This window comes from Nomascus leucogenys, chromosome 17 (assembly GCF_006542625.1).
Source record: "Nomascus leucogenys isolate Asia chromosome 17, Asia_NLE_v1, whole genome shotgun sequence".
In the NCBI taxonomy this organism is placed as follows: domain Eukaryota; kingdom Metazoa; phylum Chordata; class Mammalia; order Primates; family Hylobatidae; genus Nomascus; species Nomascus leucogenys.
The window spans coordinates 57,200,128-57,217,815 of NC_044397.1; the positions used below are offsets into that span (position 1 = coordinate 57,200,128).

Sequence of the window (17,688 nt, forward strand, 5' to 3'; positions counted from 1 at the left end):
TTTTGTGTAAAATGATCTTTTCAGTGGCCCATATTATTTTTATGTTTACCCATCCCTAAATGATTCATGAGCTCTCCAAGTCTGGAATGCGTTTTCACAAACAGAATGAACTGCATTTGTTTTCCTTCTATACCTCCATTTTCATTTGCATAAGATTAGAAACATTTTTTTAATTTTTAATTTTAATTTAGTTAGATACTATTTGCTTTGAAAAGCATAGAACCAGAGTTGCAAGTAATTTCAGCAAGAAAATACACCACCATCAGTGTTATCTCTAAAAAATAAAATAAATAATTTTAAAGTGCTATTTGTGCTCTTTTGGGCCTGAACCAAAAAGGTAAAGGTATGCATGCCTCTTTTCTTCCCAAAACAGCTAGGAAAACCAACCCTTTACCGTTAGCGGCCTAATTTTTTTTTTTTTTTTTTTTTTTGCCATTGATACACTTGTCCTCCAGACCTCTGGGGCATGCCTGCCACACCAGAGAAGAAGGGCGCCACATTTGGGAAACCCCATGTCCGTGACAACACTGAAAGCCCTGTGGTTGGACATGGCCCCTCACTCCCAGCCCACCCTGTCCAGCTGCCTTTAGGCTCTGCCTGCTTCTCCCCAGGTCCTGCCACCCACCGACATGCCGCTGGCTGAGCGCTTGGCCCCTAGACCCCCACTAGGAGTGACTTTCTGCCCCAGGCACTCTGAGCACCCCCACCCTCACCCCTCATGCCTGCCCTCCCCAAGCACTCTATCTGGGAAACCAGAATATTTTCTGTGTAGACTGAAGCCCACTTTTTGAGAGCTGCTTGGTGGGCCTGGTGAGTTTTCGTGCCAATTTCATTCTGGCTAACCCCTCACATGGCCTTTTACCTTTCACTCGGGAAACAAAAGCGTCACATTTTTTCTCAAAAATGTACAGCTCCTTTTAAAACGTATCCTAAGACTTCCCTTTATGGATTTTCCTTAAAGAATAAGTGATTATTCTAATATTTATGCATATTAATTCAAACTGTTTTTAAAATTTATTCTGTTATCTTATAAAGTGTAAAATTCTTACCAGGAATCAAGTTGCTCAAGTACCATCCACACAAAAAATAAATGCTTGAATCAAAAAGAATCATCCAGCAAACCCAGCCAAATGTCATGCCCCCTTGTTCCAGAGCCTGGTACATATTATTCCACTGAATCCCTAGCAGGAAGAAAAAGGTCAGAGTTAGAACTGCACAAGCTCTTTTATGGTAGATTTTGTCATGATGAGTTCATTACTTTTGGAAGCTCAAGTGAAGTTGAATAGAACTAAAACAAAAAGAAGGTCAATATCACTGGCCATAACTCTTCCAATGAAATGTTAGCTTGTGCAATCTTACACCTATTTCAATGATATCAGGTGGGGTGATTGTTAACTACATTTTAATATCTAATACTTTAAAAAGTTTTAAAGGTCACCTTACTCATATGTAGTTTTATTTACCTGAGTAGAAAGGACTTTATATTTAAGGAAAATAAGCATTCAAAAAAAATTTTTTAAGTCTCCTTGAGAACCCAAATTCTAAACTGTGTACTCTCTGTGCTCTTGGAAAATATATAAATAGGATATATAAGAACTAGGGTGGGAGATAATTTTTTTTTTACAATATGTTTGTGATTTATTTCTGGATTAACATACAACTTAAGAAAAATATTCCGCTTTCTAAATTTCCCTATGGTACCAGGCTACAGTTCAATAAAATATATATTTTAATCATTGTGTACTTGGAATTTAGACCAAAATATTCAAATGGTCTAACAGTGCCTGCTTTTCATTTCTATCATCTTGATTCAATTTATTCTAAAGATTAGTTAGAAGAAATCATTCAGGATTACTCATCTGTAAAAGAACATTTTAATATGTCTTATTGAAAAACTCTAAGAACTCAAAGACCAGTACAAATTAACTGGCTAATACAACAATAGCTAGAGTCAAATTTTACTTATAGCATGTGTTTTACCTCTGTTTACAAAAACACCCCCCCCAAAAAAAAAATCATACAAATATCTATGAAATATATGTCTGCTCTGGTTTAGAATTTTAGTTGTCAAGTTCTCAATATAAGCAAAAAATCCTGCCAATAGATTTTTAGAAAATCATTTTAGGCTGCATTGGTATGAGATAATTGCACTCTATTTTATGTTGATTAGACCTATTTCTGGATCTTGATCTTCAGGAACGATCTAGTAAATCTAGGAGTAAAGATGAGAGCCAACAAATATGTGAATGATGGTCATGTGAAAGGGATAATTAGAAAGGAGGAACTAGAAAACATGGGTAGAGGATCCAGGAAGACAGATCCCAGGTCAACAATCATCTAACACAGTGGTCCCTAACCTTTTTGGTACCAGGGACCAGTTTCATGGAAGACAATTTTTCCACAGACCGGGGGATAGAGGATGGTTCCAGGATGATTCAAGTGCATTACATTTATTGTGCATTTTTTCCTATTATTATTACATTGTAATATATAATAAAATAATTATAAAACTCACCATAATGTAGAATCAGTGGGAGCCCTGAGCTTGTTTTCCTGCAACTAGACAGTCCCATCTGGGGGTGATGTGAGACAGTGACAGATCATCAGGCATTAAATTCTCATAAGGAACATGCAACCTAGATCTTTTACATGCACAATTCACATAACGTTCAGGCTCCTATGAGAATCTAATGCCCTCATTGACCTGACAGGAGGTGGAGCTCAGGCGATAACGTGAGCAACGGAGAGTGGCTGTAAATACAGATGAAGCTTCTCTCCCTTGCCTGCTGCTCACCTCCTGCTGTAAGGCTCAGTTCCCAACAGGCCATGGACTGCTGCATGGCCCAGGGGTTGGGGACCCCTGATCTAACAGATGGACACATTTGCATACCCTACTCTTGGAAGGTTCAGAAGGTCACTCACTGGACCAGACGTCACGGGTGGTATAAGGAAGATCCAAGCATTAGCTGGGTGGTTGACCTGGATAGTGTCTGAAGCAAGGGATGCCATGATTATTCTTGATTGTTCTCAAAACTGGTACTACCAGATAGTGGGAGGTGTATACAACAGTGAAACCAAATATCCAAATCTCATTCTGAATGCTCTACTTGATAATGAAGACTTCCTACTGGATCACTTGCAATATAACTATTAATTTCCAAAAAGGTGATTCACTGAGAGTCACTTTTTACACATGCATGCTCTTACCTGTCTCTTGTCCTTCCAGGAATGTAATAAAAAATACTCCTTGTCCAAAGGCAGTTGTGGAGAGAAGGCACTGCCCACAGATTGATGGAGTGAAGAGAAAAACTGCACGTTAGTGTTTGATTGGGACCACAGAAAATCCACAACACTTAATTCAAAGAGCGAAGCCATGACAACTTTTCATTCTGATGACGCCCAACCATCGCTTCAGGCAGTCATTTAAATATTTTAATCTGAAAATCTTAGTGGAATGTCAGCCCACTCCGAAAAGCATGATAACAAGCCAGTTTTTAATGTTAAAAGGAATTATTTCTCTTTACTGAGATGCTTGAAGTGTCATAAATCCAATGTATCATACACAGAAATGTGTAACACAAAACAGTGAAAAATGGAATGGAGCAATTTACTATTTTTTTATTATTAAGCAAATGCCCTGGAGCACACTGCAGGCTGACTGATGGAATACATACACTATTCTATACTAGAAAGAAGGTGTATTGAAGAAAAATGTCATTTTATCTCAGTGGAGAGGTCTTATGTTAGAACGAAACCCCATTGAAAAAAATATCTTACATTAAAAAATACAATGTACCAGAGTTAGATATTTTTTACTTGCTAAAAAGCATTTGAATATGTAAACAGAAAATCAAATTTTATATGCATAGAACCCATGAATATAATAACTGAAGTAAAATTAAAAATAACACCATCTGAAAATTAGGTCAGATCATGGATGACTCTTTTTCTATGTATAAGGAGTGTATGGGGAAGGACTCTGAATGGTCCCACTTGTGTTAATTATTCTGAAAACATCTAATTAACACTAACATGAAATTATTGGTTATGGGTTTTTACAAATGTAACATAAGCTAATCAAAACCAATGAACACATATCAATAGATAAAACGCTGACAGAATATAACCACTTTTTCATTCTGTAGGTATATCTTTGTTGTGTGCATATGGCTAGTAGAAACCAGAGAGCTTTGAATCGTTTACTGAAGTTGAAGACAAATCACTTGGCTTTCATAGAAATATTTTACTCTAGGCCCTAAGTGAGCAGAGAAGGTGTTTTGCTCCCAATAAGTGAGTGAAGCACTGGGGCCGTCATGAATCCTGTGCTGGACTAAAGGACTTTTAAGGGCCTTTAAATACCCCTGAGCAGCCCCGTAATCTAGGTCTCCTTGACACCTCCCCAAAGTCTCTGTTAATGACTCTGTCTTATCTCTCAACAGACTGCAATTTTAGGAAGTCATTTGACCTGCTGGAGAGAATAAAGTCTTGAGCACAGTGCAAGTGTTTATAGTGATGCCACTGGCTCTCTGAAAGAGATCATTTTAATAGTGATGGTTCACCCTCGCTTTGATTGAGTTCCTACTATGTGTCAGGCACTGCGCTTTCCAGCAATTGTCATAAAAGAATGAATAAGTTTTTTATGTTCTACGTAATTGATGTTACAGACCTGAAAGTGTTATCATACATTTTTAGGAGGTACATTTTAAATGGATGAGTGACTCTGACATTGCTAATGGAGAGATTTTTCCACTTAATGTGATGTAATTCATAATGCTTCACGAAAAAATGCTTATTTTTTACTTCTAAAATAGCTTTAGAAATCTAATTTTTTCCGTGCATGAAAGAAAGAGAAAATAAAGTTATATGCTTCCTTAGGAATGCTGCTTATTTTCCAGAGTCTGCAGAAAGTCTCTGTTATGTAAAAACTGGACATTCTTAATGGGCTGCTGTCCAGCAAAAACACTGCGGTTTCAATGGTTTGCATTTGTGGGTAAGATTTTAAAAAGCAGATGTCAGAACATCCATGTAGGTATGAACATGACAAACTGAAAAAGTGAGGGTGGTGGATTTTGTTTTGTTAGATAGATTGCAATTTTGTTTTTGTTTTTTTACAAAACAACTTACTTACCAGAAATGTCTGAATAACAAAACTTAACTGGTTATGTAGAACCAATAGAACTATGTAGGGCAGAAAGCTGATCATGTACACCAGGCTGGTACAAAGGGCTGCTGTATTAGCTTGGCTGAAAAATGCACTCAAGAGGTAGCTCAGCATGACGACTGACTTCCCAAAATCCAAGAGAAAGAGGAAAATAATAAAGGCATTGCTGTGTGCAAAGATGCCACTTGTTTTCAGAATGATGGCCAGAGTAGCACTGCTTATGGTCAACACAGCCATGTTCTCCAGGAACCAGGCCAGGAAATGGATCATTGGATGCACTCCCATCATCCGCATATACTACCAAAAAGAGAAAAAAACCCAAGGTTACAAGAGCATGCGTACTTGAGGAAGAACAAATCAGATGGTAGGAGAAAGAAGGTGGACCAGTGAAAAGGTAAATCTGCCTGCTTGCAAATTCAGCTCTGTGAAGGGCCCTGGGAAGGACATTGCCTCCTCGAGCTTGGTGTTTGATTTTCATGAGCACTTGTGTCCTGGAACTTAAAATTAAATTAAATTTTTAAAAAAGAGCCATTCATGACAAACCCATCGCCAATATCATACTGAATGGACAAAAGCTGGAAGCATTCCCCTTAAAAACTGGCACAGGACAGGGATGCCCTCTCTCGCCACTCCTATTCAACATTGTATTGGAAGTTCTGGCCAGGCCAAATAGGCAAGAGAAAGAAATAAAGTGTATTCAAATAGGAAGAGAGGAAGTCAAACTGCCTCTGTTTGCAAATGACATGATCCTATATCTAGAAAACCCCATCATCTCAGCCCAAAAGCTCCTTAAGCTAATAAGCAATTTCAGCCAAGTCTCAGGATACAAAATCAATGTGCAAAAATCACAAGCATTCCTATACACCAACAGGAAACAAGTAGAGAGCCAAATCATGAATGAACTCCCATTCACCATTGCCACAAAGAGAATAAAATATCTAGGAATACAGCTAACAAGGGAAGTGAAGGACCTCTACAAGGAGAACTACAAACCACTGCTCAAGGAAATAAGAGAGGACACAAACAAATAGAAAAACATTCCATGGTTGTGGATAGGAAGAATCAGTATCATGAAAACGGCCACACTGCTCTAAGTAATTTATAGATTCAATGCTATTCCCATTAAACTATCATTGGCACTCTTCACAGAATTAGATAAATCTACTTTAAAATTCATATGGAACCAAAAAAAAAAAAAGAGCCTACATAGTCAAGACAATCCTAAGATAAAAAAACAAAGCTGGAGGCATCATGCTACCTGACTTAAAACTATACTACAAAGCTACAGTAACCAAAACAGCATGGTACTGGAACAAAAACAGACACGTAAACCAATGGAACAGAATAGAGATCTCAGAAATAAGACCACACATCTATAACCATCTGATCTTCGACAAACCTGACAAAAATAAGCAATGGAGAAAGGGTTCCCTATTTAATAAATGATACCGGGAAAACTGGCTAGCCATATGCAGAAAATTGAAACTGGACTCCTTCCTTACACCTTATACAAAACTTAACTCAAGATGGAGTAAAGGCTTAAATGGATTTTTTTTGTTTCAATTTCATTTAGTTATTCTCTCATCTTTGTTATTTCTTTTCTTCTGCTACGTTTGGGTTTCTATTGTTCTTGTTTCTCCAGTTCCATGAGGTATGACCCTAGGTTGTCTATTTGTGCTCTTTCAGACTTTTTGATGTAGACATTTAATGTTGTGAACTTTCCTCTTAGCATCACTTTAGCCATATCCCAAAGGTTTTGATAGGTTGTATCACTATTATCATTCAGTACAATTAGTTTCCATCTTGATTTCATTCTTGACCCAACAATCATTCAGGAGCATGTTATTTAATTTCCATGTATTTGCATGGTTTTGAGGGTTCTTTTTGTAGTTGATTTCCAATTTTATTTCACTATGGTCTGAGCCATATATGACAAACCCACAGCCAACATTATACTGAACAGGGAAAAGTTGAGAACTGGAACAAGATAAGGATGCTTACTTTCACCACTACTATTCAATGTAATACTGGAAGTCCTAGTCAGAGCAATCAAACAAGATAAAGAAATGAAGGGCATCCAAATCAGTACAGAGGAAGTCAAACTGTTGCTGTTTGTTGATGACAATATCATATACCTAGAAAACCCTAAAGACTCATCCAAAAAGCTCCTAGAACTGACAAATAAATTCAGCAAAGTTTCAGGATACAAAATTCATGTACACAAATCAGTAGCTCTGCTATACACCAACAGTGACCAAGCTGAGAATCAAATCAAGAACACAACCCCTTTCACAATAGCTACAAAAAAAATAAAATAAAATACTTACGAATATACCTAAACAAGGTGGTGAACCACCTCTACAAGGAAAACTACAAAACACTGCTAAAAGAAATCACAGTTGACACAAACAAAGGAAACACATGCCATGCTCACGGATGGGTAGAATCAATATTGTGAAAATGACCATACTGCCAAAAGCAATCTGCAATTCAATGCAATTCCCATCAAAATACCACCATTACTCTTCACAGAACTAAAAAAAAATCCTAAAATTCATATGGAACCGAAAAATAACCCACACAGTCAAAGCAGGACTAAGCAAAAAACAAATCTGGAGGCATCACATTACCCGACTTCAAACTATACTATAAGGACATAGTCACCAAAATAGCATGGTACTGGTCTAAAAATAATCACATAGACCAATTGAACAGAATAAACAACCCAGAAATAAACCCAAATACTTAACAGCCAACTGATCTTCAACAAAGCAAACAAAAACATAAAGTGGGGAAAGGACACCCTATTCAACAAACGAGGTTGGGGTAATTGGCAAGCCACATGTTGAAGAATGAAACTGGATCCTCATCTCTCACCTTATACAAAAATCAACTAATGGTGGATAAAAGACTTAAATTTAAGCCCCGAGACCATAGCGAGTCTAGAAAAATAACATCAGAAAAACCCTTCCATACATTGGCTTAGGCAAATACTTCATGACCGAGAACCCAAAAGCAAATGCAACGAAAACAAAGATAAATATATGGGACTTAATTAAACTAAATGGCTTCTGCACAGCAAAAGAAATAATCAGCAGAGTAAATGGACAACCCACAGAGCAGAAGAAAATCTTCACAATCTATATATCCAGCAAAGGACTAATATCCAGAATCTACAAGGAACTGCAAGAAAAAAAACAAACAATCTCATCAAAAAGTGGGCTAAGGACATGAATAGACAATTCTCAAAAGAAGGTAGACAAATGGTCAACAAACATATGGAAAAATATTCATCATCACTAATTATCAGGGCAATGCAAATCAAAACCACAATGTAATACCACTCTACTCCTGCAAGAATGGCCATCATCAAAAAAATCAAAAAATAATCGATGTTGCCATGGATGTGGTGAAAAAGGAACACTGTCATACTGTTGGTGGGAATGTAAACTAGTACAACCACTATGGAAAACAGTTTGGAGATTCCTTAAAGAACTAAAAGTAGATCTACCATTTGAACCAGCAATCCCACTCCTGAAGTCATTACATGAAAAAGATAGTTGCACACATAGGTTTATAGCAGCACAATTCGCAATTACAAAAATATGGAACCAACCCAGATGCCCATTAATCAATGAGTGAATAAAGAAAATGTGTATGTATGTGTGTGTATATATATATATACACACACACACATACCATGAAATACTTCTCAGCCATAAAAAGGAATGAAATAATAGCATTCAGAGCAACCTGGATGGAATTAGAGACTATTATTCTAAGTGAAGTAACACAGGAATACAAAAACAAACATCATATGTTCTCAATCACATGTGGGAGCTAAGCTATGAGACACAAAGGCATAAGAATGACTCATTGGATGTTGGGAACTCAGGGTAAAGGGTTGGGGGTGGTGACTGATAAAAGACTATACACTGGGTACAGGGAACACTGCTCAGGTGATGGGTGCACCAAAATCTCAGAAATCACTACTGAAGAACTTATTCATGTAACCAAACACCACCTGTTCCCCAAAAAACCTATGGAAATAAAAAAAATTTAAGTTATGATAGTTTCAAGTTTTATAACAGTATTACAACAAAAATAGCAGGGCCTCTACATAAAAAATTCTAAGCATAAATTAAGATGGGAAGTCTGCTGCTATGTTTTTCTGGGTTTTAAAAAAGTTGCTGAATGAGGAACATTGGCTTTGTTCTTGCAATCTCATATGGCTAATCTTTGGCTTTCTTTCATGTCAATGGAAAATATCTGGCATTGCTTCAGACTTCAACATAAAACCTTCTTTCTGGAACAGGGACTCAGCTATTTTGTACACCAGAACCCCAGCAGAGGAGAGGGAAGCAAAACAGAAAGGCTCAGGTTAGTTATGGGACAAGATCCATTTCCAAAGTCCCCAGCCTCCCTATCTTCGTCTCCCAGGCAAGGTTTAAGGATATTTACCTCTTCTATCTGGATCTCCTGCTCATACACCAACTTTCTGACCATGCTGGCCACAGACACCATCCACGTCAGCATCATTATCAGTGGAAAAAAGAAACCAATGTTGTTCAGGAATCTGTAAGGGGATAATTCAGTCAGCATCCGGAGACAAGCAAAATGACTCTACTAATTTTTTACATTTTTCTTCCAAGTTAGGAAGCACTTTCAGGAGTGATATCTCCTTTGGTCATTTCTACATGCCTATGACTTAGGTAGGAGGGCCATGATTAGTGTGCTGATTTTGTAGGTGTGCAAATTCATGAAGGAACCCATGAAAGAGACACAACTGTTTCAAGATCTCTCAGAGAGCCATAGCCCAACCACAATACTCTGACACCTGCCATAGGCAGAGCAGGTTGGAGCAAAGCAGGTCATTAATCCATGCCTGCCATTTCCCCCACTTAATTGGGACCATTATCTATCTTCAATTATTGATATTAATTGATCACAGATTATCATCTATAAAATACATGAAAATTGGCAAATGAAAGTCTTCCTTTCTATTTTCCTAACACTTATATTTCAACCCACTCTAACTGGGCTCCATTTCTAATGTACACTTGAAATGACTCTTATCTAGGGAATCAATGACAGTCATGCCTCAAAATCCAATGAGAATTATCCAGTCATTTTCCTTCTTGAGTTCTCAGACATGTTGGATGGCATTGGTCATTTCCTCCTCCTCTCTTCTCTTAGCTTCCAGAACAACTCCCAGCTTTGCACCCACAGCTTGGCAACTTCTCCTTTACCTGCCTTTAAATGTAGGCATTCTTACCTCAAGCTAGACCCTCTGTCTTCTCACCACATACTCTCTGAGCTCTAAATCCACATAATAATTATTTTTTCAACATTGACACCAACCGAAGGTACAAGCCATGTTACTGGGCTGGTGATACGTGAATGAGCCAAACAGAAAAAGGTCCTGCCATTAACGATCTTTCATTCTAGTGTGTCAGCAAGGTGGGAAGGAACATAAAATAATCCAATAAACACAGAGATTGCTATGTTCTGTCTCTGCCAAAACTCATGTTGTCATTTAATTGCCCATGTAATGGTATTGACAGGTGATGCAGCCTTTAAGAGGTGTTTGGGTTATGGGGTCTCCACACTCATGAATGGATTAATGCAGTTCTCATGAGACAAGGTGAGTTTCCAGGGTACTGGATTAGTTCTTGAGAGAGCTGGCTGTTATGAAGCAGGGTTGCCTCTCATGTATGGAGTGCACACCCTCTTCCCCTTACACTTTCCACCATGAGTTGAAGTGGCATGACACCCTCAGCAGAAGCCAACCAGAAAGGCTGCCTGATCTTGGACTTCCTGCCAGAATTATGAGCCAAATAAACTTCTCTTCTTCACAGACTACCCAGTCTCGGGTATTCTGTGACAGCAGCACAGAAAGGACTAAAACAGAGATGCATAATATCAGGTAGTGATAAATGCTATGAGGAAAAAAGAACCAGCTTAACCAAAAGTGAGAAGGAATGCTATTTCAGAAAGAGTGATTAGCTGAGCTGACAGCAGAAAAAAATACTCAAGCAGAAAGTGGATGAAGTAAGGAAATGAGTCACACAGGTATCTGAAGGAAGACTGCTCCAGGCAAAGGAAAAAAAAGGGCAAGGACCAGAGGTTGGAGCAAGCAGAACACGGGTCACAGGGAAGCCATCAGGTCCTGGGCTTTTCTTTGATGAAAGACTTTACATTAGAGCAGAAATAAATAAAATGGAGACTAAAGCTTTGATTACTATGATTTTGTATTATATTTTGAAGTCAAGTAGTGTGATGCCTCCAGCTTCATTTTTTTTTTCTCAAGATAGCTTTGGTTATTCTGGGTCTTTTGTAGTTTTAGGATTTTTTTCTATTTCTGTGACAATGTCACTGGTATTTTAATAAGGATTGTATTGGATCTGCAGATTGTTTTGGGTAGTGTAGCTATTTTAACAATTTTTTTAATCAATAAGCATAGGATATCTTTTCATTTTTTATGTCCTCTTTAATTTCTCACATCACATCAACATTTCATAGTTTTCTTTGTAGAGATCTTTCACCTCTTTTGGTTAAAAACAGACACATAGGGAGGGAGCCAAGACGGCCAAATAGGAACAGCTCCGGTATACAGTTCCCAGCGTGAGCGACGCAGAAGACGGGTGATTTCTGCATTTCCATCTGAGGTACTGGGTTCATCTCATTAGGGAGTGCCAGAGAGTTGGTGCAGGACAGTGGGTGCAGCACACTGTGCGTGAGCCGAAGCAGGGCGAGGCATTGCCTCACTCAGGAAGCGCAAGGGGCCAGGGAGTTCCCTTTCCTAGTCAAAGAAAGGGGTGACAGACGGCACCTGGAAAATCAGGTCACTCCCAACCTAATACTGCACTTTTCCAACACGCTTAAAAAGCGGCACACCAGGAGATTATATCCCGCACCTGGCTCGGAGGGTCCTACACCCACAGAGTCTCGTTGATTGCTAGCACAGCAGTCTGAGATCAAACTGCAAGGCGGCAGCGAGGCTGGGGGAAGGGCGCCCACCATTGCCCAGGCTTGCTTAGGTAAACAAAGCAGCCAGGAAGCTCCAACTGGGTGGAGCCCACCACAGCTCAAAGAGGCCTGCCTGCCTCTGTAGGCTCCACCTCTGGGGGCAGGGCACAGACAAACAAAAAGACAGCAGTAACCTCTGCAGACTTAAATGTCCCTGTCTGATAGCTTTGAAGAGAGTAGTGGTTCTCCCAGCACACAGCTGGAGATCTGAGAACAGGCAGACTGCCTCTTCAAGTGGGTCCCTGACCCCTGAGTAGCCTAACTGGGAGGCACCCCCCAGTAGGGGCAGACTGACATCTCACACGGCCAGGTACTCCTCTGAGACAAAACTTCCAGAGGAAAAATCAGGCAGCAGCATTCGCGGTTCACGAAAATCCGCTGTTCTGAAGCCACCACTGCTGACACCCAGGCAAACAGCATCTGGAGTGGACCTCTAGCAAACTCCAACAGACCTGCAGCTGAGGGTCCTGTCTGTTAGAAGGAAAACTAACAAACAGAAAGGACATCCACACCAAAAACCCATCTGTACATCACCATCATCAAAGACCAAAAGTAGATAAAACCACAAAGATGGGGAAAAAACAGAGCAGAAAAACTGGAAACTCTAAAAAGCAGAGCGCCTCTCCTCCTCCAAAGGAACACAGTTCCTCACCAGCAATGGAACAAAGCTGGACGGAGAATGACTTCGACGAGTAGAGAGAAGAAGACTTCAGACGATCAAAATACTCCGAGCTACAGGAGGAAATCCAAACCAAAGGCAAAGAAGTTAAAAACTTTGAAAAAAATTTAGACGAATGTATAACTAGAATAACCAATACAGAGAAGTGCTTAAAGGAGCTGATGGAGCTGAAAGCCAAGGCTCGACAAGTACGTGAAGAATGCAGAAGCCTCAGGAGCTGATGCAATCAACTGGAAGAAAGGGTATCAGCGATGGAAGATGAAATGAAGAGAGAAGGGAAGTTTAGAGAAAAAAGAATAAAAAGAAACGAACAAAGCTTCCAAGAAATATGGGACTATGTGAAAAGACCAAATCTAAATCTGATTGGTGTACCTGAAAGTGACGGGGAGAATGGAACCAAGCTGGAAAACACTCTGCAGGATATTATCCAGGAGAACTTCCCCAATCTAGCAAGGCAGGCCAACATTCAGATTCAGGAAATACAGAGAACGCCACAAAGATACTCCTCGAGAAGAGCAACTCCAAGACACATAATTGTCAGATTCACCAAAGTTGAAATGAAGGAAAAAATATTAAGAGCAGCCAGAGAGAAACTCGGGTTACCCACAAAGGGAAGCCCATCAGACTAACAGCTGATCTCTCAGCAGAAACTCTACAAGCCAGAAGAGAGTGGGGGCCGATATTCAACATTCTTAAAGAAAAGAATTTTCAACCCAGAATTTCATATCCAGCCAAACTAAGCTTCATAAGTGAAGGAGAAATAAAATCCTTTACAGACAAGCAAATGCTGAGAGACTTTGTCACCACCAGGCCTGCCCTAAAAGAGCTCCTGAAGGAAGCACTAAACATGGAAAGGAACAACTGGTACCAGCCACTGCAAAATCATGCCAAATTGTAAAGACTATCGAGGCTAGGAAGAAACTGCATCAACTAACGAGCAAAATAACCAGCTATCATCATAATGACAGGATCAAATTAACACATAGCAATATTAACTTTAAATGTAAATGGACTAAATGCTCCAGTTAAAAGACACAGACTGGCAAATTGGATAGAGTCAAGACCCATCAGTGTGCTGTATTCAGGAAACCCATCTCACGTGCAGAGACACACATAGGCTCAAAATAAAAGGATGGAGGAAGATCTACCAAGCAAATGGACAACAAAAAAGGCAGGGGTTGCAATCCTAGTCTCTGATAAAACAGACTTTAAACCAACAAAGATCAAAAGAGACAAAGAAGGACATTACATAATGGTAAAGGGATCAATTCAACAAGAAGAGCTAACTATCCTAAATATATATGCACCCAATACAGTAGCACCCAGATTCATAAAGCAAGTCCTGAGTGACCTACAAAGAGACTTAGACTCCCACACAATAATAATGGGAGACTTTAACACCCCACTGTCAACATTAGACAGATCAATGAGACAGAAAGTTAACAAGGATACCCAGGAATTAAACTCAGCTCTGCACCAAGCAGACGTAATAGACATCTACAGAACTCTCCATCCCAAATCAACAGAATATACATTTTTTTCAGCACTACACCACACCTATTCCAAAATTGACCACATAGTTGGAAGTAAAGGTCTCCTCTGCAAATGTAAAAGAACAGAAATTATAACAAACTGTCTTTCAGACCACAGTGCAATCAAACTAGAACTCAGGATTCAGAAACTCACTCAAAACCGCTCAACTACATGGAAACTGAACAACCTGCTCCTGAATGACTACTGGGTACATAACGAAATGAAGGCGGAAATAAAGATGTTCTTTGAAACCAACAAGAACAAAGACACAACATACCAAAATCTCTGGGACACATTCAAAGCAGTGTGTAGAGGGAAATTTATAGCACTAAATGCCCACAAGAGAAAGAAGGAAAGACCCAAAATTGACACCCTAACATCACAATTAAAAGAACTAGAAAAGCAAGAGCAAAGACATTCAAAAGCTAGCAGAAGGCAAGAAATAACTAAAATCAGAGCAGAACTGAAGGAACTAGAGACACAAAAAACCCTTCAAAAAATTAATGAATCCAGGAGCTTATTTTTCAAAAAGATCAACAAAATTGATAGACCGCTAGCAAGACTAATAAAGAAGAAAAGAGAGAAGAATCAAATAGATGCAATAAAAAATGATAAAGGGGATATCACCACCGATCCCACAGAAATACAAACTACCATCAGAGAATACTATAAATACCTCTAAGCAAATCAACTAGAAAATCTAGAAGAAATGGATAAATTCCTCGACACATACACCCTCCCAAGAAGAAACCAGGAAGAAGTTGAATCTCTGAATAGACCAATAACAGGCTCTGAAATTGTGGCAGTAATCAATAGCTTACCAACCAAAAAGAGTCCAGGACCAGATGGATTCACAGCCAAATTCTAACAGAGGTACAAGGAGGAAATGGTACCATTCCTTCTGAAACTATTCCAATCGATAGAAAAAGAGGGAATCCTCCCTAACTCATTTTATGATGCCAGCATCATCCTGATACCAAAGCTGGGCAGAGACACAACCAAAAAAGAGAATTTCAGACCAATATCCTTGATGAACATTGATGTAAAAATCCTCAATAAAATACTGGCAAGCCGAATCCAGCAGCACATCAAAAAGCTTATACACCATGATCAAGTGGGGTTCATCCCTGGGATACAAGGCTGGTTCAACATACACAAATCAATAAATGTAATCCAGCATATAAACAGAACCAAAAACAAAAACCACATGATTATCTCAATAGATGCAGAAAAGGCCTTTGACAAAATTCAACAACTCTCCATGCTAAAAACTCTCAATAAATTAGGTATTGATGGGACATACCTCAAAATAATAAGAGCTATCTATGACAAACCCACAGCCAATATCATACTGAATGGGAAAAAACTGGAAGCATTCCCTTTGAAAACTGGCACAAGACAGGGATGCCCTCTCCCACCACTCCTATTCAACATAGTGTTGGAAGTTCTGGCCAGGGCAATCAGGCAGGAGAAGGAAATAAAGGGTATGCAATTAGGAAAAGAGGAAGTCAAATTGTCCCTGTTTGCAGATGACATGATTGTACATCTAGAAAACCCCATTGTCTCAGCCCAAAATCTCCTTAAGCTGATAAGCAACTTCAGCAAAGTCTCAGGATACAAAATCAATGACAAAAATCACAAGCATTCTTATACACCAATAACAGACAAACAGAGAGCCAAATCATGAGTGATCTCCCATTCACAATTGCTTCAAAGAGAATAAAATACCTAGGAATCCAACTTACAAGGGATTTGAAGGACCTCTTCAAGGAGAACTACAAACCACTGCTCAATGAAATAAAAGAAGATACAAACAAATGGAAGAACATTCCATGCTCATGGGTTGGAAGAATCAATATCGTGAAAATGGCCATACTGCCCAAGGTAATTTATAGATTCAATGCCATCCCCATCAAGCTACCAATGACTTTCTTCACACAATTGGAAAAAACTACTTTAAAGTTCATATGGAACCAAAAAAGAGCCTGCATCGCCAAGTCAATTCTAACCCAAAAGAACAAAGCTGGAGGCATCACTCTACCTGAATTCAAACTATACTACAAGGCTACAGTAACCAAAACAGCATGATACTGGTACCAAAACAGAGATATAGATCAATGGAACAGAACAGAGCCCTCAGAAATAACGCCGCATATCTACAACTATCTGATTTTTGACAAACCTGACAAAAACAAGCAATGGGGAAAGGATTCCCTATTTAATAAATGGTGCTGGGAAAACTGGCTAGCCATATGGAGAAAGCTGAAACTGGATCCCTTCCTTAAACCTTATACAAAAATTAATTCAAGATGGATTAAAGACTTACATGTTAGACCTAAAACCATAAAAACCCTAGAAGAAAACCTAGGTATTACCATTCAGGACATAGGCATGGGCAAGGACTTCATATCTAAAACACCAAAAGCAATGGTGACAAAAGCCAAAATTGACAAATGGGATCTAATTAAACTAAAGAGCTTCCGCACAGCAAAAGAAACTACCATCAGAATCAACAGGCAACCTACAAAATGGGAGAAAATTTTCGCAGCCTACTCATCTGACAAAGGGCTAATATCCAGAATCTACAATGAACCCAAACAAATTCACAAGAAAAAAACAAACAACCCCATCAAAAAGTGGGCAAAGGACATGAACAGACACTTCTCAAAAGAAGACATTTATGCAGTCAACAGACACATGAAAAAATGCTCATCATCACTGGCCATCAGAGAAATGCAAATCAAAACCACAATGAGATACCATCTCACACCAGTTAGAATGGCCATCATTAAAAAGTCAGGAAACAACAGGTGCTGGAGAGGATGTGGAGAAATAGGAACACTTTTACACTGTTGGTGGGACTGTAAACTAGTTCAACCATTGTGGAATTCAATGTGGCGATTCCTCAGGGATCTAGAACTAGCAATACCATTTGACCCAGCCATCCCATTACTGGGTATATACCCAAAGGATTATAAATCATGCTGCTATAAAGACACATGTACACATATGTTTATTGTGGCACTATTCACAATAGCAAAGACTTGGAACCAACCCAAATGTCCAACAAAAATAGACTGGATTAAGAAAATGTGGCACATATACACCATGGAATACTATGCGGCCATAAAAAATGATGAGTTCATGTCCTTTGTAGGGACATGGATGAAACTGGAAATCATCATTCTCAGTAAACTATCGCAAGGACAAAAAACCAAACACCGCATGTTCTCACTCATAGGTGGGAATTGAACAATGAGAATACATGGACACAGGAAGGGGAACA

General features: G+C 39.1%; 1 protein-coding gene across 1 annotated transcript in view; it reads right to left on the reverse strand.

Moving 5' to 3' along the window:
* The window catches only part of ABCA13 (ATP binding cassette subfamily A member 13), a 489,071-nt gene that overhangs the window by 276,851 nt on the left and 194,532 nt on the right, over positions 1-17,688 (reverse strand). The window contains exons 32-35 of the mRNA XM_030795834.1: positions 9,623-9,737; positions 5,129-5,458; positions 3,208-3,277; positions 1,050-1,181 (exon numbers count right to left, since the gene is read on the reverse strand). Coding sequence (XP_030651694.1) covers positions 1,050-1,181; positions 3,208-3,277; positions 5,129-5,458; positions 9,623-9,737 — 647 coding nt within the window. The remainder of the gene's footprint in view (positions 1-1,049; positions 1,182-3,207; positions 3,278-5,128; positions 5,459-9,622; positions 9,738-17,688) is intronic.